Raw genomic sequence first — 23,057 nt, 5'->3', positions numbered from 1 at the left:
TCCCTGTTGAGCGGCGGGTATGAACGTAGCCAAAGCAGAGTCTCCGGGGGAATGACCCAGAGCTAAATATACAGTGAAGCATCTTTAGAGTTTGCCGTTTCCGTTCAGCCAGACGCTGTCGACTCAATGTAGACAGCAATGCAAAAAAACTGTTTAGTGTGTCTGAGAGAGAGAGAGAGAGAGAGAGAGAGAGAGAGAGAGAGAGAGAGATGCTAAATTAATTCCGTATTTGAGACATTCTTGATGTGTGAATGACTGTATGAGTGTGTGTGTGTGCGTGTGTGTGTGAGATCAGATGCATGTGTGCATCTAACTCTACCCTTAAGTAGAGTGAGTATAACCAACCTTAAATGGCAGTGCCAGTAATGTAGTGTCTTCTGCATGTGTATGCATGTGTTTATAATATTGGCAAGTCATAGCAAAGGTGTATGCCGAGTGTCACTCATCGTTTCCTCTCTTCCATCCCATTGTGCGTGCCCCCCCCCACACTCTCCCTTGATGGCCTCTCACATACTCAAGCGTTTGCTTACTTTGGAGGCTTGAAAAACACATACCATTTGCACTGGCATGAGTCCCCCTAAATCTGCCTACACAGATGCCATATTCCTCTGTTTATATATTCCATTTTGGACAATATCCCACACAGAGATCTTAGTTGTCTTTAGACATGCCTCGGTGTGATTATGTTTCACTAGAGCTCCCAGAATGATGCAGACTTTCATTTTGCTTTGGCTAGAAAGAGATTTAGCATTCCATGCCAGTCTAGGGGAGATAATATGAAGAGATGAAAAGCGCTGCTAAACCTGCAGAGGAGCGCTATGCAGTAACTTCAATCATCTTTCAGGGGGCCCAATTTTCATAGTATGAAACAGGGCAACAAAAAAAAAAGGGAGCATACTTTAACAGTCCTCCTTCACGGCTTGCCTCTGGTGACAGATTTATGCCCCAATGAAAACTTCTTAAATCATGCCTTTTTCTAGGAAGAGAAAAAAAAACTACATAGTGATGTCTCAGGATAGGAAATAATGGGTTGTCTGGCTTTTCTGAGATGACCGTTATTATTCCGAGTTTCAAGAAGACTTGGATCAAATAACATTCAAAAATAAATCTTAGTGTTTGCTTTAATCTGTAGGGAGTACCAGATGTGCTGTTTTATTCTTATTGACTGCCAGACGGGCTTAATACGAGATATAGTTTGTCCCACACATACATTTTAAATGGTCATACCAACTTAGTCACCTATGACCCCGGATGAAAAGAAGGCAATGAGAGCCCCCTCTACAGCTCCTGAAATCATGAAATCTTTCCATACTATCATGTCAAAAGTTATCACAAATATAGCTCAAGTCTATACTCTATCAAGTAGCTGGGGGCCATCCACTTAATAGCCTTGTTACTTCAAAATTGAGGCTACTTTTTTTTTTTCCCCTTTTCTCCCCAATAATACTTGGCCAATTACCCCACTCCTCTGAGACGTCAAGGTCACTGCTCCACCCCCTCTGCCGATCCGGGGAGGGCTGCAGACTATCATATGCCTCCTCTATACGTGTGGCATCACCAGCCGCTTCTTTTCACCTGACAGAGGGGAGTTTCACCAGGGGGACGTAGCGCATGGGAGGATCATGCTATTCCCCTCAGTTCCCCCCCGAACAGGTGCCCTGACCGACCAGAGTGCAGCGACCAGGACACATACCCACATCCAGCTTCCCACTTACAGACACGGCCAGTTGTGTCCATAGGGATGCCCGACCAAGCAGGAGGTAAGACGGGGATTTGAACCGGCGATCCCAGTGTTGGTAGGCAACAGAATAGACCACTACGCCACCCGGACATTCATTGAGGCTAAATTTTCATCTTTTTAGGGCTAGGACTAGCCAATCCCACCAACATGTTTCTATCCTCTTGACTGTCAGATCAATGTTTGTCAGATTCAATTTAATTTCCACGTGCTTTGTACAGACGTGACCGCACCTTTATGCCAACATGCAAGAGTCCCGTGTTTTGACAGCCAAAGTAGATACTTTAGATTTTGAGTTTGCTTAGATTAAGAGTCTGCTTCGTAATCTTCAATCAAGCAAAGCTTCCTAAACTCCAACTGAAATCCCTTCTTCTCAGCCCTCGAGTGGGATGAGGATGCTCCATCTACGTACTAAAGCCTCATGAAGCCAGTTTTTTATAAGGGGGGACAAAACCAAAAGAAGCAAAAACAGCCCCCCAAAAGATGGAATACTCATAATTGGTTCTGACCTAAACTATCGTTCCTCCCAAAAATGGTTGTCTATCGCCTATATCCATCAGGTTCTTGAACTTGCAGTTTACAAACCCACATACCTACAATGTGAGGGGGATAAGACATCAAGGACATCAAAAACTAAACCCAGTGAGAAGCCATTAAGTTCTATAAAGCGCCAACAGCTGGCTTTCACCAGTCTGAGTGCCTGTTAGTTTAATCCAAAGGCCATAGGCTTGACCTTTGTTCAAGCAGAAAATGGATTGCAGAGGTGATTGCTGGCAGAGCAACTAAAACTAGATCATTTTTAATGAACTTCAGATTCAGAAAACTTTATTAATCCCAAGGGAAACCGTTTCTATCACAGTCGCTCAAAACGCGGTACACAAGCGGTGCTGAACCTGTACATCAGGAGGTCTCAGAACACAGACAGGGTGCTGTTACGGCAGGTCAGGGGGAGAGAAAAAGTCACGAAACACGTCAAAACATTCACAGTGCCTGAAGCACATTGGACAACGCGCTAGCTGCCAAAACCAAGCAAAACTCTCATCACAAAGCATTATTTATTTAAATGTATTAATCAGAGCATTCACAGTAATCGCTCAAAATTAGTGGGGGGGGGGGGCATAGAAACAGTTGTTTAGGATTTGCAGCTCTCGCTCTCTCTCGCACTCTCTCTCGTTGCCTCTCCCTTCACTTCCCTGTCATTTCCCTTCTGTCTGTGGATCGCTACAATGGAGGGAAAATGGAATTTCAGAACCATTTTCAGAATTAGTTTTATTTAGCCAGGTACATGTAGGCTTACAAATACAAGGAATTTGACTTCAGTTCCTCCATTGCTCTCCATGTACTTACACGGAATAGACATACAGCTAAAACAAAGACATAAAGGCAAACATGAATATTTAACTACTATGTACGGATGTACATAGTAGAGGTTTCTTCCTACTTTTTCGCCCTGTTCAAGGATATTTTTAGGGAGATGTTCTTTATCTGATGCAAGGGTCTAAAGACAGGATGTTGTGGTGCTGTAAAGCCCCCTGAGGAAAAATTGTAATTTGTGATATTGAGCTATACAAATAAAATTGACTTGACTTGACTTGCTCTGTATTGCCTACCAGAGGGGAGGAGTTGGAATAGGTTGTGACCAGCGTGTGATGGGTCTGCAGTGATGTTGCCTGTCTGTTTACTGACTCTGGAGATGTATATAAATCTTGAATGGAGGGCAGGTTGGCACCAATGATTTTCTCAGTCCCGACTGTCCATCATAGTCTGTTCCTGTCCTGTTTGGTGGCCGATCCAAACCAGACAGTGCTGGATGTGCAGAGAACAGACTGGATTATTGCAGAGTAGAACTGAATCAGCAGCTCCTGAGACAGGCTGATCTTCCTGAGCTGGTGCAGAAAGTGCATGCTATGCTGGGCCTTTTTGAAGATTTGGTCTGTGTTGGATGACCACTTTACATCCTGGGAGATTGTGGATACCAGAAACCTGAAGGTTCCCACAGCAGACACAGTGCTGTTGAGTATGGTGGGCTGAAAATTCTATTTACAACCACGAAACGCAAGCAAACTAAGAACCCATACTAAGCGATGTGTTCTGTCTATCTGTCTGTGTCTATCGATCGCCTCCGCTATGTTTCAGTGCTATCGACAGCGCTATTATCGCCACCCTGTTGACAACTTTGGCCTGCTTAGGACTGGTTTGAAGAAACTCAACAAATTTGATTGTCTTTTTGACATTTTACCAGTTTCCTCCTTGTTGCTGAGGGTATCCTAATTCAAATTGCAGTAACATTAGCTCACGTGACATGGAAAAAACCTAATGTCTCCCTCTCTTCTTTCTTTTTTAAATCAGATTTAAAATGTATCCAAAATAGGCAAACAAGCAACTTATGAGTAACTTAAATGAGAATTAAAGAATGACAGAACAGAACAGATTACATTAAATTCACAAAATTTATTTAATCAGTTCAGTCAAATAGGTGCCAGTCCCAATCTGGGAAATTCCAGATCCTGTTCTGGCAGGCAGGGTCTGGCACAAATTAAGCCCTGTACACAATTTAAGAAAGAAAAAACAAGTAAAGGAAAAAAAATCTAAAGGTTAAATTCATGCTAGGCTAGTTGTGATATGATGTTAGCATAGCAGGATAACCACAGCTGCAGCTGATAAGATCAATAGTGTTTTTTTTGTGTTTTTTTTTTTTAACGTAGGCGTGCCAGAGATCAGCACTGACAGTAGTGTTGACAATTGTTAGTGCTGGTAAATCAAACATGTCCATAATTTATGATATTATCTGCAGCTGTGTTTATCCTGCTATGCTAACATGTCAGCAAACTCACTAAAAAGGTCTAGTTACTTTTTAAGCATGCAGGTCCAAGGGTCTGCTCCTTAGTGTTAAGGGCCATTTTACCAGGCGTGGCTCCACTTCCTGGCATGTGCTGAGAAGTGTACTCCAAAGCAATATTAGTGCTGCTGCTACCTGCGCTCCACCACACACCTTTTCCGAGTTCCTCAGGTAAAATGCTAATACTTCCCATGTCGTCAAAGCAGCGCTTTAAAGAAAAAAATAAAAATAGCCACTGCCACTTAGACTTTTTTAACCCCACAGAGAAATCCCCTAGCTCGCTTGCTCTGATGTCACCGAGGCTAAGCACAGAAAATTGCATCAACTTATGCTAAAGGACGCTGTTAGCCTAATTCACTGCCTTCCGAGTCACTTTCTGCCATCTTTTCTATGAATGTTGTTTTCAGCTTGCGCGTTCTACCCCTTCTCAGCATTAAGTCTATGTGACAGCATGCATCAATCACCAAACAAACTGCATTGCGCCTCCTAGTGGCATTTGAACAGCAATACAAAAACAATTAAACTTTCTCATTAATGATCAAACATGCCAGCAAGTTTTCTTAAAGGCTCTCAATATCACAAGCTACCGAACCATGCATGCATGTACATTACATTTTCTGCCCCTTTAAGCAGTGCCTTTGTTCTGTTTTCAGAGAAGTGGGTGTTTGATGGCCCCATGTAAATCAACCAGTCAACCAGTGTTACGCACTGGGCGGCATGGTGGCGCAGTGGTTAGCGTGGTCCCGTCACAGCAAGAAGGTCCTGGGTTCGAGCCCCGGGGTAGTCCGACCTTGGTGGGTCATCCCGGGTTGTCCTCTGTGTGGAGTTTGCATGTTCTCCCCGTGTCTGCATGGGTTTCCTTTGGGGGCTCCGGTTTCCTCCCACAGTCCAAAGACATGTAAGTCAGGTGAATTGGCCATACTAAATTGTCCCTAGGTATGAATGTGTGTGTGTGTGTGTGGAATGTGTGTATGTGTGTGTGTGTGTGTGTGTGTGTGTGTGTGTGTGTGTGTGTGTGTGTGTGTGTGTCAGCCCTATGATGGCCTGGCGACCTGTCCAGGGTGTCTCCCCACCTGCCGCCCAACAACTGCTGGGATAGGCTCCAGCATCTCTGCGACCCTGAGAGCAGGATAAGCAGTTCAGATAATGGATGGATGGATGTTAAGCACTGCCTCTGGTGGTCAGGCATAATGAAACAGAGTAAGATTTACAGATGTAACTATGGTTGTATGAATTCTGAATGTTCACTAGAGTTCTCTGTCACACTGGATTTGTGCAAGTAGAGTCTGTAGGAACAAACTTCAGTGATGTTAGGTGCTGATACTGCCTCATGTATCTTAGGTCAAATGTGATTTCATTGGGACAAATGCTTTGGACGATGAAAAAAACAGTGTTGGGCAGCATCTCTGGCTGTTACTTATCAGGACAATTCAGTTTCAGGTGGGTTGATAGACCCAATGAAACGCTAAACTGATTTTGAAATATCTTTTGGTGATTGTCAAATCATTTTGCTTCTCATCTTATTATGCCATAAGCCTCAACAAGCAGCTAAGACTTTGTTTTTTTTTTTTTCCAAATACTGTTTGACCCAAGTCCGGTGTGACCAACACAGGCAAAGCAGAGTAACAGATCCAAAAAAAAAAAAACATTTGTAAAATAGCGCCTTTTAGTGGGTAAACACACAAACTGCACTCCAGTTTAACAGCCGCAGTTACCTGATCGTCAGTCATTAAGACATTTAAACAATATTCATATTTCCCCGCTGCTGAAAACAGTATCAGCTACGTGACGGTGTGTTTTTAAGTGCTTCAAAAAGTAAATGGTGCTTTGGTCACAGGAAGGATTACTTCCCTGATGTGCGTTACTCCCAAGATGACGGGTAACAAAAAAAATAAAAAAACAACAGGCTGTTTATTTGCTTTAGAAGCAAAAATACAGCTGTTTGGCAAGAGTCTCATCAAATGTATTTCCATTCTAGCGGCTTCCTAAAAAGGCAATGCTGTTTTACTGGTCACCAAGCTGCTACAGACAGGGCCAAATCCTGCATTACATAAAAGGTGCCAGTGAAGGTCCGAGTGGTGTTGAAAATGCTGATAACTGCAGGACACTTGGACCGGTGTTGGCTGTAGACTACCAAGGGCAATAGTGCGCAAACTGCGCTTATTGCTCAAACAACAAAGTGGTGGGGATCGATCTCTCTCTCTCTCTCTCTCTCTCTCTCTCTCTCTCTCTCTCTCTCTCTCTCTCTCTCTCTCTCTCTCCCTCTCTCTCTCTCTCTCTCTCTCTCTCTCTCTCTCTCCCACACACACATACACATACACACAACTGAAAGTTTGATTCCACATTATTTACTTGTTCAAGGATTTTCTTGTGTGTTTGAGTGAATGCAATTATGTCCTTTTTCTTAAACAAAGCTCGTTCAAGAAAAAACATCACACACACACACACACACACACACACACACACACACACACACACACACACACACACACACACACACACACACACACACACACACACACACAGAGTATACAGCTGTTCCAGTCTCATGCTCCGTGGCATTCGTGTACAGTTTCACAGAGCTATGCCCGAGAAATGTAAACAGACTTCCATGAAGAGTGTGTGTGTGTGTGTATGTGGTATGTGTGTATCCCCCTGGGGTGGGGGCTTCTAAAATGCTTGGGGTCCGTGGGGGCCTGAAGGGGAGGAGAATGGAAGGGACTTGCTGTGGGAAAAAAAACCCTGAGCTTCCAGTGGCCCTAAACCACCTTTAACTTCTCTCACTTTCTCACCCTGCCCACCCCTTCTTTAAGTGAAATGGACCCTTCCGTTCCCCTGTTATGTAACCAGCAGCCTATTCTAACATGTGAGAGAGGTGGGAACCTGAACAAGGGGTAAGCCAATTTTTTTTTTTTAGGTGGGGTGTGAAGTTTGATGCTCATATGCTCAGTCTGCACTGCAACGAATGTACTCCTTCCAATTGTAATAGCTATGACTTCCAACTATTATCCCGCACATATATGAAAATAAATACGTACCGACAAAAGTCCCATATGTAATGTTTAACTCCACGTTTTTCCCGCTCACATGCTGCAGAACTTGCAAAACTCGCACACAAACGCTCAACACGACAAGCTCTCTCCCACATACTCAATAGTCCTAATATGGCAACGGATCTGCACCCCAGATATCTGATCTGGATGGTCTCACAGGATTGTGTTAACTACAATGCCACTTAACCTACGTTACGTCACCATTTTACTTTCTTAATGAGTCTTCACCTCACTTGGGAAAAAGAATAGGCATCTCAAAGATGAGGGACAGAAAATACTTAACTTTTACACTCCGTTTTTAGCTCTTTATTGATGATAGTTGGGACTCGTTATAATTCACTCCTTGTACTGTAATCTTGGTGATGGATGAATTTAATTTAATCTCGCTGCAGCGCTGGATAATGTGATGTAACGTAAACATTAATGTAGATAATGTACCTGACCTTCTAATGTGAACCCTTGTTATGTCTTTTAACCATGGGGCCGGTGTTCATGGGCCAGTCAGATCTTGCGAGGTTATATTCAGGAAGTGGCACTTGAAACCTAGGAGAACTTAAGAAGCGGACTCCATCTTACCCAAAAGTATGGCTGAAGTGAATGCCAGACAGAAACATGCATCGATCATCACAAGAGCCTGCAGAGCACCCTTACGCCTTATATAACGTGCACGCACATAATAAGGCTAGACGCTGTCAAGTAGAGTATTTAGAGAAGGGTGGGGGGGGTGCCTGGCTATCAGTTCACTAGTTAAGATGTACAGTTTTTCGGGCTAGCTGGCTTGTATACACACAGCCAGGGAATTGGGATCATATATTGTTACAGGATACTTGGTTGGTACTTGTATACAGAGCGTAATAGGGCACATCAGTAAAATATGTGCGGTTCTAAACATAGGGCTAATTGGCCCGGATCTAGTCCATCTTTGCCCGTAGCTACAGTCATTACTCAGCAATGTACTGGCAATGTTCCTTCACTAGACGAAAACTGTAAAAAAAAAAAAAGAAAAAAAAGAAAAAAGAAAAACTGGTTGACGTAAGTGTTAGTGGTTTATGGTTTTGTCTACGTGCACACTTGCATACTTGTGCACGCATGATTTATGTGTGTGTGTGTGTGTGTGTGTGTTTGTGTGTGCATATGTGGGTTTGTGCATGTGTGTGTGTGTGTGTCTGTGTGTGTCTGTGTGTAGGGGGCAATCTGCTTATATTGCGGTATGCCTCACCAAAATCCTGATGTTTCTGCTCAGTCTATCAAACATTACCCTCTAACCCACCGAGGGAACCAAGTGCCTTCTGTTTCTCCAAAATAGAGGCTATCCCTGGCAGTTCTGGCTCAGTCTCAGGACACGACTAAGGAATGCTCGACACGCTTCACAGCATGTCACCCACATCCAAGTGTGAGCGCTTGTTGGGTAGCAGACAATTCTGTCATCACTGCGAATAGAGAGGACTCCCCAATTACTCAGCAACAGTCATCATAAAGGTGTCGCAAATTGCAATGCCCCCCCAAACACACACACACACACACACACGCTCCAATGGGTTTTTAGAGTTAGATTATGACTAGAGGTTTGTTTTTGTTTTTTAACTTCTTGGACACTGCTGGTGTGTTATCTTGGACAGGTATTTATACAGCCTGCACACTACAGCCTTGATCCATTCTGTAGACAGGAATCCAAATTACCATCATCATTAGGATTAAATCCATCTCCTCAATGGACTTCCTTCAGTCTGGAGCATTAGTGTATGCTGATAAACGTATGACGGTGACACACCTCTAAGCATCTCCGCCGAATGTCTGGATCCAGAACAGAAACAATTTATAATTTTCCACTTTTACTCTCCATGCAAGGAAATGTATAGTTAACACTGTCATCAGTCTGCACCTGAGTAGGCCAATAAATCACTTCTCTCTCTCTCTCTCTCTCTCTCTCTCTCTCTCTCTCTCTCTCTCTCTCTCTCTCTCTCTCTCTATCTCTCACCAATTCACCAGAGTAATTCACCAAACAAGGGGTTGTAGTCGAGGAGATATAAGCCCCAGGCCAGTGCTCTGCTACTTAGAACAAACATAGACACACACAACTGACACATCCACATGTAAACACACACCATCTGTCATACAGCAGAGCCACCAGGCATGCACACCTGTAAGATGAGATAAACACAAGTACACACATCTGCACAAATACAATAAACAGCAATGTGGAAGAGACATGCATAATAAACACATAGATGTGCGTAGACGCTTACATATAAACACACAGTCACAAACATTTATTTGCATTACTAATCTAGTAGATAATGAATTTAAAAACAACTTAGCGTTACTCCAAACAATTTGTATGTAACAGAGCTCTGCTCCTGGGGTCAGAAAGAACTTCATCCACCCTTCAGCCTGGCTGGTGCAACTGAAAATTATGCAATACCCAACAGATCTGGGCAGGTGTTCAGTCTAAATCTACTGTACCTCACACACTTCCTGATTCTTCCGTGGTCATGTCCTCCATCTGGCCCTAGTGTACCACATTACAAAACACAGCCATCACTGGCCTTCAGAACGATTGCCATTTCCTTCAGCACGCCTGTGAAGGACAACTTGGCTGGCCTTGGTTTGGTTTTGTTTTTGGGGTGTTTTGGTTTGTTTGTTTTTTGTTTTCTCCCCCCCACCCATGTGGTAAAAAGGTATGTCAGGGAGTGTTTTACATCTTAGCTCATCAGTGTTTACGAGGGCAATCAGCAACATTAATGCAGCCAGCAGTGCCTCTAGGGCAACTCCTTTTGGCAAACAGAGCAGAGGAGAGAGGAGGGACATTTTCTGCATTTTCTTTTTCCTCCAGCCTTTTTTCCCTGGTGATGTTGTGTACGGTATAAAAGTAAAACAGGGTAGCTGGTGACAAAGTCAATGCCTCTCTAACTAATAGTTTTGGGGCTTGGTGGAAAATTCCAACTGAGCTGTAGCCGAACTGAGCTACAAATCCATACACGAAACAAGTGTAATATTTAAAAATTATGGCTTTGTGCCTCTATAGAGACAGATGTAGATATAGATAAACAAGTATACATAAGTAGATATTTATATGTATAGTACTTCTTTATCAATGGGTAATGCATGTCTGGAAAAATGTTGCACATTTGTTCCAAGAAATAGCCAATAACATGTATGACAAACACCATTCAAAAAAGAAAACAGCAACAAGGTGGCAACGTTCACATCATTAAACTGAAGTGAGATGTACATTCACGTCCAGCGGAGGCAAGCCATAACTACTGTACGATGGCGTGACAAGACACCTCCATTTCTCTTAGGGCCTTTTATTTTCTCAAATCACAAGAGCTCTGGTCAAGAATTGGCCTATGGCATATACCCAAGGAAGTTTTCCTTATTGTGCTGCTACGCTGCATGTCCTGAACAGACGTCTCCATCCACAAAGCATCCGTCAAGCTGCTTTAGCTTAATTACAGAAGCTTTTATGAAAGAAAGAAGTTTGGGGGGGAATATTTTCAATGCTCGAGAAGAAATGAGGACACTAAATGTTTTTCTTGGTTTGCCAAGTACCCTAAAACATTTAAACACACAACAAAGAGAGAACGCAACAGCATGAGCGAGTCATTTCCAATCCCAACCCAGCGTCTAACGCCAGCACCAAATAAGGCAACGTCGCAAGCTAAAGTTTTTTATTGCCTTCGCAAAATTATTGCATGCCCGGGATACAGTACATCTCAAAAAATGTAATGTTGTCTAGAAGGGTTACGGACTTCATGATACACAAATGGACGCAGCGTTTCTAACTTTTTTTATACGAGCTGTAAACCTTTGTGTCTTTTTTTTTTTTTTTAATCGAGCAATCGTGGATCACCAATAGATCCATTTTCATGATTATTTTTAGTCACAGAATACAAAGAAATACTGTCCACCTGCACCCCCCCCTTCTCCCTAATTGTACTTGGCCAATTACCCCACTCTTCCAAGCCGTCCCGGTTGCTGCTCCACCCCCTCTGCCGATCCGGGGAGGGCTGCAGACTACTACGTGCCTCCTCCGATACATGTGGAGTCGCCAGCTGCTTCTTTTCACCGGACAGTGAGGAGTTTCACCAGGGGGACGTAGCGCGTGGGAGGATCACGCCATTCTACCGAGTCCCCCCCCCCCCAAACAGGCACCCCAACTGACCAGAGGAGACAATAGTGCAACGACCAGGACACATACCCACAGCCGGCTTCTCACCCACAGACACAGCCAATTGTGTCTGTAAGGACGCCCGACCAAGTTGGAGGTAACACGGGGATTCGAACCAGTGATCCCCGTGTTTGTAGGCAACAGACTAGACCGCTATGCTACCCGGACACCCCACCTGCATTTGACCGTCACTCTAACAGAATTACCAATTATCAAGAAAAAATTCAACTTTTAAAATGTAGCTGATGGCTGGTGTTCATTTCCTGTTCTGGTTTGTATACATTCTACTCTGGGAAAAGATCTCAATGTTCATTGGAGAGAGTGTCTATAAGCGGTCCAAGAAGAAGGTGAAAGAGTGACTTACCAGCTCGTAGTTTGTTGCAGGAACACAAGTCGAAGACACCTAAAAATGAAAAAGCACATCAGTTATTGTTTTTATTATTTGTAGTTATATTTCCTCATTTAAAAAGGTGACAAATTAAATCTTTTTGAACAATTAGACCTTAAAGCACACAGAGATAGTTGTTCAAGTTGGGTGGCTGTTGTTTCAACATACCTCACCACCCTCAGTATCATGCTCATCTAACAGCAACTTGACTCCTGTGTAGTATATGACTGGACTTCAACAGAACATACAGCACTTGAGTTGTTCCACATATCACAACGCTTCTTTATTAGGTTGCATCTTAATAAGAATGAGAAGCTGCATTATTCTGAGAATGTAACTTTAGCAATGAAACCTATATTAAGTGTAAAACTATAAATCTCCTTAAAAAACATTAAAGACACTAAGCCTGGTGCTGGACTGGTACTGAGCTATGGTCTCCAACGGATCATCAGTTTACACACAAACACACTCACACAGACGTAGCTTGGCATACACAAACACACAAATATACAAACGCATATGCACATTTATTAAGGCTGGGCCTCCACACACACACACACACAAGCACCCTACATACACCACACACTATTATTATCACTGCTTTATTGTTCTGTTTTGTTGTTGTTTATTACTATTGTTGCTGCAGTGTTGAGGAGCCGAAATACAGGAATGTTACTCTCTTGTACTTGCATAATGAGACGTAACAAATAAAGAATCTTGAAAAAAAAAACTGAACACTATTATGGTACTACCCCCGACTTTGTCTTATATCGGTACGCATTTTGGTTAGGCTTTGCAAAATACTCTGGATCTTTACATCCCACAGCTGCAAAGTCAGGTACTTTAATAAGCCAACTTCACTGTTATTAGACAGCACTTGGCAATTATTCCACAAACACCACAGGTGCAAATATTGTAGAACTGAAATGGAAGCAGGACAGGCTAAATTAAGCACAGACATCCATGATGGTGTTAACATGAAAAATGTTTGCTTTAGTGGCAATCACTTTTTTTCAGTGGCTAAGATGGGTAAGAACTACTTTTAAGAATCAATCAATGATTGAGTAAAAACAATAATCAAACGTGAAAATGTCTTCAATACAACAGCTTAATATACTAACTATGAAGCTAACAGCTTTCTCTCAAAATGGGATTGGGTTTTCCTAAGCGTCCTGCTTCACTAGTACCAGTATTGGGAAGTCGGTGTTTGGGGATCACTCTAGCCCAGAGTCCACTAAAACTGATCTATCGACTGTCTGGGTAAATCCGATCATCACTCCAACAATTATCACAATTAGTCCCAGAGATTGGAGGGAAAGCACAAGGACTGCAGCTGATAAACAGGAAGAGTATAATGATAATGGAGTCAAACACGAACATTGAGATGAAGTATTTTGAGGGGACTTGATGAGGATGATGAGCTGATCAGGATGTCACCACGGATGTCCCCTTCCTGTGCATGTCTTGCATCTGTCCCTTTGCCCTGAACAGCTATTTTTCACAAGTTAAATCAGAAGATTTTTTTTCCATAATGCCAAATCCTCCTTGCAACAATTATTTTATAAACCACCACCCTTAAATTTGGGCATTCACAACAAAATAACTGGAAAATTAATGGCATGGGGTAAATTAGCTTTTGAGGTTTGTTCATTTTGAAAAACACGCCATCGTGCTTCAACTGTACACAGTTCTGTTATAACTATCCAGGAGCTAGCTCTGCTGTCTGTTTTAGCTGTCCAAGGTTAGGCTTATACCAGCCTGTAGGTTATCAGAACTGTTGACCTCTGAAAGCACCTTTCTAGTCAAGAGGCCAATCCTGCAATAACTGTGTCTTACGGCATGAACACAAGGGCTCTGCTTCTAGGTGTCTGCTTTGTGTTGCTGTTGAAGCAGGCACATTCCTGCTTGTCTGCTCACAGAAACACCATTAAATCCTTCCCACTTAGAAATATTCTAACTTTCTCTCTTGATATATCACACATTTGCCTCAAGGCTACAAACAGGTATTAGAATCTGAATCGACTGGTAGGGGGGAAAATCCATCCGTTAAAAAGATTTTAAAACGGCTTAAATCTTATTCCTCTTTCTGTGTACCAAATAAAAACAAATAGGAAAGGCAGCGATGAGTTTATGAAAAGTATTGGATGTGCAAGCAAATGAACACACACGTAATATAAAGATACAGACTGTGCAGGCTCTGTGATTTCCTCCATTTACGTCATACCGTACATTAGGGTATCATGTAACTTAGCCCAAATCAGCAAATATACAAACAGCTAGCATGGTTACCATTGGGTTTTGCATCATTTGAATCACCAAACAATTTCAAGTTGTGTGCCTGCTGACAAAGGATGGCTACAGATGTTTCTGGATCAAGCCTAAAGCAACACTGGATGGTGGCAATTGCAGTGTGAAGTAAGCTAATTGGTTTCACAGGGGTAGAGGATGTGTGAGTCACTTTGGGTCATGGGAGTCTTTGTTACTTTGATAGCCATTACACAAACCCCAGCTGGGATACAGGAATCATAACTCTAAACAGGAAACCACCCTTATCTTGAAAAAAAAATCACTCACTCCCCAACTGTTCATGAAGCATCTGATACCCCTGATATAAAAAAGGTGGTCCTGTAAGCCAAGCTGAGATACAGTAGCAGTTCCTACTCCCTCAAAGCCCTTGCAGGCATGCTTGTGAGCTGCTAAGTGTTGGTGGTGAATGCGCTCAGCGACGATTTAGATAATATAGATCGACAACAAAATATTCCCAGCACCAGGTGAAAAAGTTGAGATACATGTTAAAATAAAATGGTTCCTAGTTACAAAGTGTTACCAAGTTCCCAAGCAACCATGCAGAAGGACTTCATGGGTACTGTTCCCCCTCAGAATTACCAAAAAAAGTCCCATCCATCAAGGCCCTAAAGGCATGATGGCAATGCATTGGAATGCATATCTGTGTTTGAGAATGTCTGCTGGCAATTTGGAGTGCGTCTTGAGTTGACAGGCTACAATATCACAGTCACCCTCATATCTCCCCTCCATCATTAGCCTTTCTCACCCTCCCATCAGCTCTTCCTTAGCACTATGTCCATTGCACTCCATACATGACATCACCCTGTCCTCCTCTCAGAGGCTCTGCTGTCAAAAAGGGATCTGCATGTTTTCCTGGTCCTTCACCCAGGGTAGGGTGAGTACTGACACCAGGCCACAGCCTCTGCCCATGGGTGTATGCTGGAGAAAGCTAGTCAACCTACATTCAGAAACAACTTGTACGACACAAGGTAATAATGAACTTAGCCATGAGAGTTTGTGACCAAAAATCCAAGCTCTGCAGAAATTCTGCCAAAGTCAAAATGAGCATTAGATGTATGGCTTATCATGAGCCTTAAACCAACCAAGGGCATACTTTTCTTAAAGTTTTATCATGGTAAAATTATAATAATGTTTCTTAATTCCTTCCCAATCCATACCTGAATGACACTAAGCAACATGGGCATACTCATCTGTCTCCATTTAAGGCTCGGACATACTTTCCACGTTCCACATCTGCGGACAGCTGCAGACTTATACCAGTCGCATGGACGCGCATGCGGTTCCATTCATACTACAATTGAGTCCGCGTCGGTCTGGCGTTCCACGCAAGTATTTCCCGATCCACACTGCATTCCAGTTGCTGGCGATAATGAACCATAGCATTGGTGTGTCACTTTTGTCATCATTTTTGACATCAAGCATTTTCATCTCTCCCAAGCGTTTGCGCGATTTCTCGCCAGGAGATCAATGCCATTTGGCTGTCTTTGCATTCTTTCAAAGACGAATTATATAAATGTGGGTGACAGTGGATCTCCTCACACAACCTCTCTTCAAAACAAGCCTCCTTTTTGTTATCTAGAGCATACGCAGATGATGACATTTATGTCACCCGGACCAAAGCGGACCAAAGTGGATACGCGGACGCGGGAAGCATGAATTGACCTTTAGCCTGTAAACCACATTCTCAGAAGATCAACTTCATAACGGAGGTACCCCGCCCTATGGTTTGATGCCTTATGAGAAAGCAGTTGTTGAAAATGGATTATACTTCTCCCCTACAACAGCTGCAATTAAGGTGCCTTTTAGCAAGGCACTTAATCCCTCATCACTGCTTATTGACCAATGAGCACACTAAATTTGTACAGTATAGCATCCAGTTGTGAATGTTTGAAACAGGGCTTTACTCTAAAACAACATATGTGCTCAGTCAACTTTCCCCTGATAAATAATTGGTTCTGCTTTAGGTGTGAGTTAATTGAAATCAGAGGCAAGAGCATAGGTAGCTATTTTACCTAGGTGTGATGATAAACAGAGTATCATTTAAGCAACTGTTGAGTCAAAACAAACATACAAAGTCTTATAGTCTCCAGTCAGTGATCATGCAACCGAACAGTAAAATGTAGTGACAGCGACAGCCATGCATAGAGAGATTTAGCTATCAGACATCACAACATTTGACATACTGTAATAAATGAATGAAGTGAAAGAAAAGCTGCAAGCTGTGAAAGTGTCATTTTGGTGACATTCACCCTGCAGGAGGGAGTGGAGTTCATACAAAGAGCTTCTTTAAGAAGAAGTCTGCAACCAAAAAAGCTCTGGCAGCTGACATCAAGCTGAATGGAATGCATGAGTGTTTCATTTGTGCTATACAAATAGTTGGTTATGCCGGAGGAACCAGGGGTTACGGAAGGATACCACTTTCTATAGAAATGACATGCAAATCAGTGGCGTCAATGACTCCAATAACTTTCTAAATTCATCATCCCAGATAACCCGCCCACAGCGTCGCCGCAGTAACACAACCCCTGCCACAAAGGTCGCACAGAGGGTACCCACGCCTGAATAGCTCGCATTCTCCCTCATGCTAATCAGCCGTTTAAGTTTGAGTGGAACCTTGCACCCCATCCAGTCTGGAATAGTACTCAAAGCCAGTCGTTTCCGGAAACCATGGGGAGTATTTATCTAAAGGCTGGGTGCAGGTGAGCACTTAGCAGAGGGCTCACCACAGGTCAAGAGGAGGGAAGCCACCATTTGAGATGAATGTCTGACATAGCCTTGGGGAAAACACTCTGGAAATTCTGCGGCCACAGAGGTAATAAGAGGCGTTAATAGATTTTTTTTTTAAACTGGACAATGTTACTTAACTGTACCTAAAAACACTTTGAATGTAAAAAACTATTCTTAAGCCAGTGCCTACGGTTGCCTCCCTTGTGGAAAAAAACAAACAACCTACAACAATCTTTAATCTAGACTTCCTTTTTCCTTGCAACTTGGAGAACAATTAACATTGTGATGGGAAGCAGGCACATATGAGTGGTGAGACCCATATTGCATTACAAAATCAAATCTATTGTATATACAGTATCACAAATTGTGGCAAACCCACCGTTTTACTAATTCAGGCAGTTAAAAGTGTAAAAAAAAACCAACCTTGCTACTGTTTTTTTGCCTCACAATTGTATGTATGTGTTATATGAAGCAACAATTAGGGATGCACCAATATTACTTTATTGATCTCCCGTTAGAAAACAGAACAAAGGCCAATCAAGGTATCAGCCAAACCCCAATGAGGATACTGCTCACAGTGACAGAGCAGAACGCATCAGTATCATGCAACCATGTGGATAGCATCTGAATCAGGCATGGAAACAATCTCTAAAGCTAAATATATTGTGGAGAGGAGGGAAGACGGGGGCTCCCATGTACCCTTTTGAATTTACATGGAAATCTACACAAAGCCTTTGTCAGTGCACTGTGGTGCGTGGGGGGGGGGGGGGTCAGCCGCGAGTGTGTTGATGCTATCGGGAGTGTCCAAATGAGTGTAATATAATAAAGGGTAACTGTGTTGGAGCATTCCATACATGCTTGTGTTAACAGCATTAAACCAAGGTCCATTTCCTGCAGACAAAAGTCCATGTCAGACAATTCCGGCTTGTGGGACACCATTTGCTTCCAGTCGGCTTCCTGCTAGCTACTAAGACACTCCTGATGCAGTCGAATTACGTAACCACGGTCAGTCCCCCCCGGGTCTGGATATGCTGATGGACCTTCTAATGACGTTATCAGTTTTGCGCGCTACACATCTCAGGACTCATCATTTTGGGTAAACAACTTACAGTAAGACCCCTGCTCTGCTTATTATGTCTGTAAATCATAAACCTTATTTAGGAAAACCACGTTGTGCAAAGTGACAGTTTAGGGCAGAGAAAAGTGCATTCCAGCCACGCTCCAAGCTATCATAACAAAGCAATGAATCGATTGCTGAGCAAGTTAGTTTATTTCCACCATGGAAAAGAAAGCAGGGCTGTGCATTGCCACTAAAGCCTTCCCTGGACTCTGCGCTGGCATATAAACACATGGCTGCCCTGAGTACTTTTATGTTTATCCAGATCCTTGCATCTGGCACGTCCCAGCAGAACTATTCAGTGTGCAAATTCAATTTGTGAGGCGTAACCAATAACAGAAGGCTTTCTGTGGCTGTGGTGGTGGAGTGTGCCAGAGTCCTGGTCCGTATGGACTTATTGGTATATTATCAAACCGCAAAAGAATGATGGGAGAGCTTGGAACCAGGTGTTCATGCCTACTCACTGCTTGTCTGTTTCTCTCTCTCTCTGTCACTCCCTTTCATTCTGGTTGTCCCAGTGTTTCTGTATTCAATGATGGATTTGAGAGGGGATATCCAAAATTAAAACATCACTTTATCAGATTACAGGCAACATGTGTTGCTGTATGAGCAGTCAGTAAGAATCTCTTGCCCTTGCAGTAAACCAGTGCCCTTGCCTCTTACTTATGACTTATGACACTCTCTCTCTCTCTCTCTCTCTCTCTCTCTCTCTCTCTCTCTCTCTCTCTCTCTCTCTCTCTCTCTCTCTCTCTCTCTCTCTCTCTCTCTCTCTCTCTCTCTCTCTCTCTCTCTCTCTCTCTCTCTCTCACACTCTCTCTCTAGTCATTAACTCCTTAACTTCTCTGCGTTTTGTCTATCTGGGTGAGAGTTATGATCTACAGTCTTTTTTTATCTGTCTGTAGGAGGTGTGTGGAACATCCCAGACTGATTGATTACATCAGACTCTGGGAAGTCTACACAACAAATTGCCGTTCTCCAAACACACATTTACCAGTGTGTGTGTGTGTGTGTGTGTGTGTGTGTGTGTGTGTGTGTGTGTGTGTGTGTGTGTGTGTGTGTGTGTGTATTACATTATATATGTGTTGGTTTGTGTGAATACATATGTTCAGTGGGCTCTGACATCATCAATAGATCCCTACCATGCTTTCTTTCCATGGCCAAGGCTCAAGTGGCCTCTGCAGCCTTCCTGACCAGCCGGAGCGCCTGCTCATTCTCACCCCGTCTTTGTTTGGCAGGACTGAAGGCACGGAGAGGGGAGAAGCTACAGCTTGTTTCTTTTGTTCCAAAGTTACAGCAGGGGTCACACTCGCTTCCCAGGCCCTTTCAGTTGAGAGACGGTATTTACCAGTGCGCTGATTTACACATTTAGCATGGCTCTCACTCTCTGGCACAAGTCCAAGTGGTAGAGGGAGGGGAGCCATGGAGGAAGTGGAGTTGGGAGGGGGGGTTAGGAGGGGGCATGAGAGGACGGCAGAGATGGAGAACTGGGGGTTGGCGAGAGAAGGGGACAGGAGTAGAAAAAGAAGTGAGAGACTGCTGCAGAGGCAAAGACAAACAGAAGATACAGAGAGAAACGGAAGATACCAAAAGATACACAAGTAGAGACAGGCAGAGAGAAAAACAAGAAAGACGAGAGAGATAAGAGACTAAAAGACAGAGACGCAGAGACTTCTGGTACATTCAGAAAGAAGAGATTGCAGGACGCAACCAAATCCAGGATACAAAATTCATCAGCTCAAGGAAAACTGGTTTGAATCAGTTCAATTAACAAAAGTTAATTACCCTCAAATAATGGAATTGACTGCCAGATCAGAAACCAGCCAGTCCAAAGCCAGACAAAGGCATTTACTGGCATTTATTGACAGTTTTTTTATTCTTGTGTTGTATGACTTTGGATACACTACATACTAACCACATGATATTGTGGTTATTACAGTTACTGTTGTTATAATTCAAAGTAATGATAACATATTACCATTATATAGTATTATAATATAGTAGAATGCAGGCTTTACCACAGGACAAACCATAACATTATATCATCCTGTCTGATATTTTGAAGCATATAATCTATGCACTAGAAAAAAACAACTTTGCGTCTACTCTAGAACATTAGTCTGTTCTTCATTCTCATTTTGTCTGCTCACTTTCAACAATAACCGCTACAATACTAAACCATGCTGACTTAATCCCTAGTCTTTGGAAGGCAGCAGTTGTTGCCATAAGGAGAACTGGACAAGCTGAGGTGAGCCTGCGTTAAGAGCCAACCATGCTGGCACTCAGTGCACTAAAACAGGATGAGTTATGGGCCAATCGAAAGCCCCTTGGAGGGGAGGATAGTCCCCTCTTACATTAACACAAGAGGTCAACTACCACACAAACTAACCCGCGCATGCCTACGCACTCTGGACAGATGAGTTTCAGATGCTAATGATAAATTTGATCCAAACAGTCTCTCTCTCTCTCTCTCTCTGCCCGTCAAACACGCCCCCCCGTGCACAATTGCTCCTCTTTATGCTTAAATTATGCTTAAATCAGCAAGGGGGAATGAAAATTCTTAGCTATACAGAAATTTTTCATGTTTGGCTATAATGGAGTGTTTGTATTTTCCGAGACATATCTCTTTCTGTCTACCTCTCAGTATAATTTGTTTTGCACATAATCATTCAGAATTTCTAATGTTAGAGTAAATTGAGCCATAATTGAATTCTATAAAATAATACTAAAGCATATACAAAACCGCATGCCTGCTGCATAACTTGCCTCCAGTAAGCATTAATCACTGCTGCACGGTGTTTCCAGAGCAAATATTGAAATCACATTGAGCAGAAACAACAGTTATTAGTAGGTCTTAGACAAGTGGACGGTTTTGCAAGAACATCTGTAAGCTGACTACTCCAAAAAACTTGATTGCGTAATGCTGAAAAGCTGTCGTCAGTACAGTTAAACAAGTATTGAGAACTGAGTCACACCAAATGATTAGGACTTCTATGTGGATAAAGAAGAGAGAAAAAAAAAACATCAGGACAAAGAAGGTTGATGAAAATGAAGTATGTAGGTTATGTACAACAGTGGAAAGCAAATTTCTAGTTTAAAAAGGGTCAAACTGATCAGCGTGTGAGCAACAGATTTATAGTTGTGATTCTGAAGCTGCAATATTATAGTAAAACCACAGAGAAGGTACATGGTGCAACAGTAACACTGTACACAAACACAGCTCAGGACCAAGCCACGGCTGAGGATAAACAAACAGCACTCCTTGACTTTTAGTACATTAGCCAGTGAGTTGCAGCTGCATGGAGAGTGATTCAGGAACCTGGCACCAGCATTTCCTGCCTTTATGTTGGAGACCCGGTCCTCTTCCCCATCAATCAGGCATGGAAAGCAAACAACAACACGAGGGCTTTCTGGCAAAACCATGGAAACATGTCTGCTTTCTATAAACATTCCTGAGAGAGACATTAGGGAATGATAAGAGACCCCACCCCCAAAGTGCTGGCAAATGCACATAGGACACATATTTCACATAGTGTTCACATGGTGCGATGATGACTTGTTTCATGGAGGGCATGGAAAAGGTCTTACCTCAAGCTGCAATATAGAGCTGTGAATGCTAGGAACTTACATTCTGTTCTTTTCCCCGTCATGAACCACATTTTCCATTGAAAAGGCTTTGTTATTTGAACATAAAATTTGTTGCACAGATGCCAAGTGTATGATCAAGTTCATACACATTGTTAAGAATAATTGCTCTATTGTGCGGGAAAAGTTTTTAAGTTATTATGTTTTAAACTGATTTAGCCAAATGCGAATCAACCCTAAATCCTTTATGGTCACACAGGCGTGAAATTAACACTAGCGAAAATTTGCCTCCCGTTCACTTCCATTCTATGCGAGCGAAGGGGTGAATAAAACATTCACTTCCGGTGGCAAAGAAAATTTGCAAATTCACCAAAGTTCACCAAAGTTGAAATCCACATGAAGCGAAGGTGCAAATTTGCTTTGCCACCAGAAACGACGAATTTTTTTTTTGGGGGGGGGATTTTCCCCCCTTTTTCTCCCCAATTGTACTTGGCCATTGCCCAACTCTTCCGAGCCATCCCGGTCGCTGCTCCACCCCCTCTGCCGATCCGGGGAGGGCTGCAGACTACCACATGCCTCCTCAGATACATGTGGAGTCGCCAGTTGCTTCTTTTCACCTGACAGTGAGAAGTTTCACCAGTGGGACATAGCACGTGGGAGGATCACACTATTTCCTCGTTCTCCCTCCCCTCAAACAGGCGCCCCGGCCGATCAGAGGAGGCGCTAGTGCAGCAACCAGGACATATACCCACATCCAGGTTCCCACCCGCAGACACGGCCAATTGTCTGTAGGGACGCCCGACCAAGCCGGAGGTAACACGAGGATTCGAACCGGCGATCCCTGTGTTGGTAGGCAACGGAATAGACTGCCATGCCACCCGGATGTCCCTCAGAAGCGAATGTTTTATTCGCCCCTTCACTCACATAGAATGGAAGTGAACGGGAGGTGAATATTCGCCAATGTTAATTTCACGCATGTGTGATCGTGCCCTCATACTACATGAGCATGGCATTACCATCACCGTGGTCATGTTTTCCTTCCACCGTCCCATGAAAACTGAATTGTAAAAGTTTGAGAGATGTCATTTGTTACCATAAAGCATTTCCCCTTCCTTGTTCCTTTGGAACATTGCCA

The 23,057-nt window shown here is 43.1% G+C and overlaps 1 protein-coding gene across 9 annotated transcripts in view; it reads right to left on the bottom strand.

Moving 5' to 3' along the window:
* The window catches only part of tns1b (tensin 1b), a 208,828-nt gene that overhangs the window by 92,872 nt on the left and 92,899 nt on the right, over positions 1-23,057 (bottom strand). For all 9 annotated transcript variants that reach the window (XM_056289491.1, XM_056289488.1, XM_056289496.1 and 6 more), the window contains one exon: positions 12,166-12,204. In XM_056289491.1, the coding sequence (XP_056145466.1) occupies positions 12,166-12,204 (39 nt within the window). The remainder of the gene's footprint in view (positions 1-12,165; positions 12,205-23,057) is intronic.

Source organism: Lampris incognitus, chromosome 11 (genome assembly GCF_029633865.1).
Source record: "Lampris incognitus isolate fLamInc1 chromosome 11, fLamInc1.hap2, whole genome shotgun sequence".
NCBI lineage: Eukaryota > Metazoa > Chordata > Actinopteri > Lampriformes > Lampridae > Lampris > Lampris incognitus.
The sequence above is the reverse complement of the archived record's forward strand: the minus strand, read 5'-3'. Positions and strand labels throughout refer to the sequence as shown.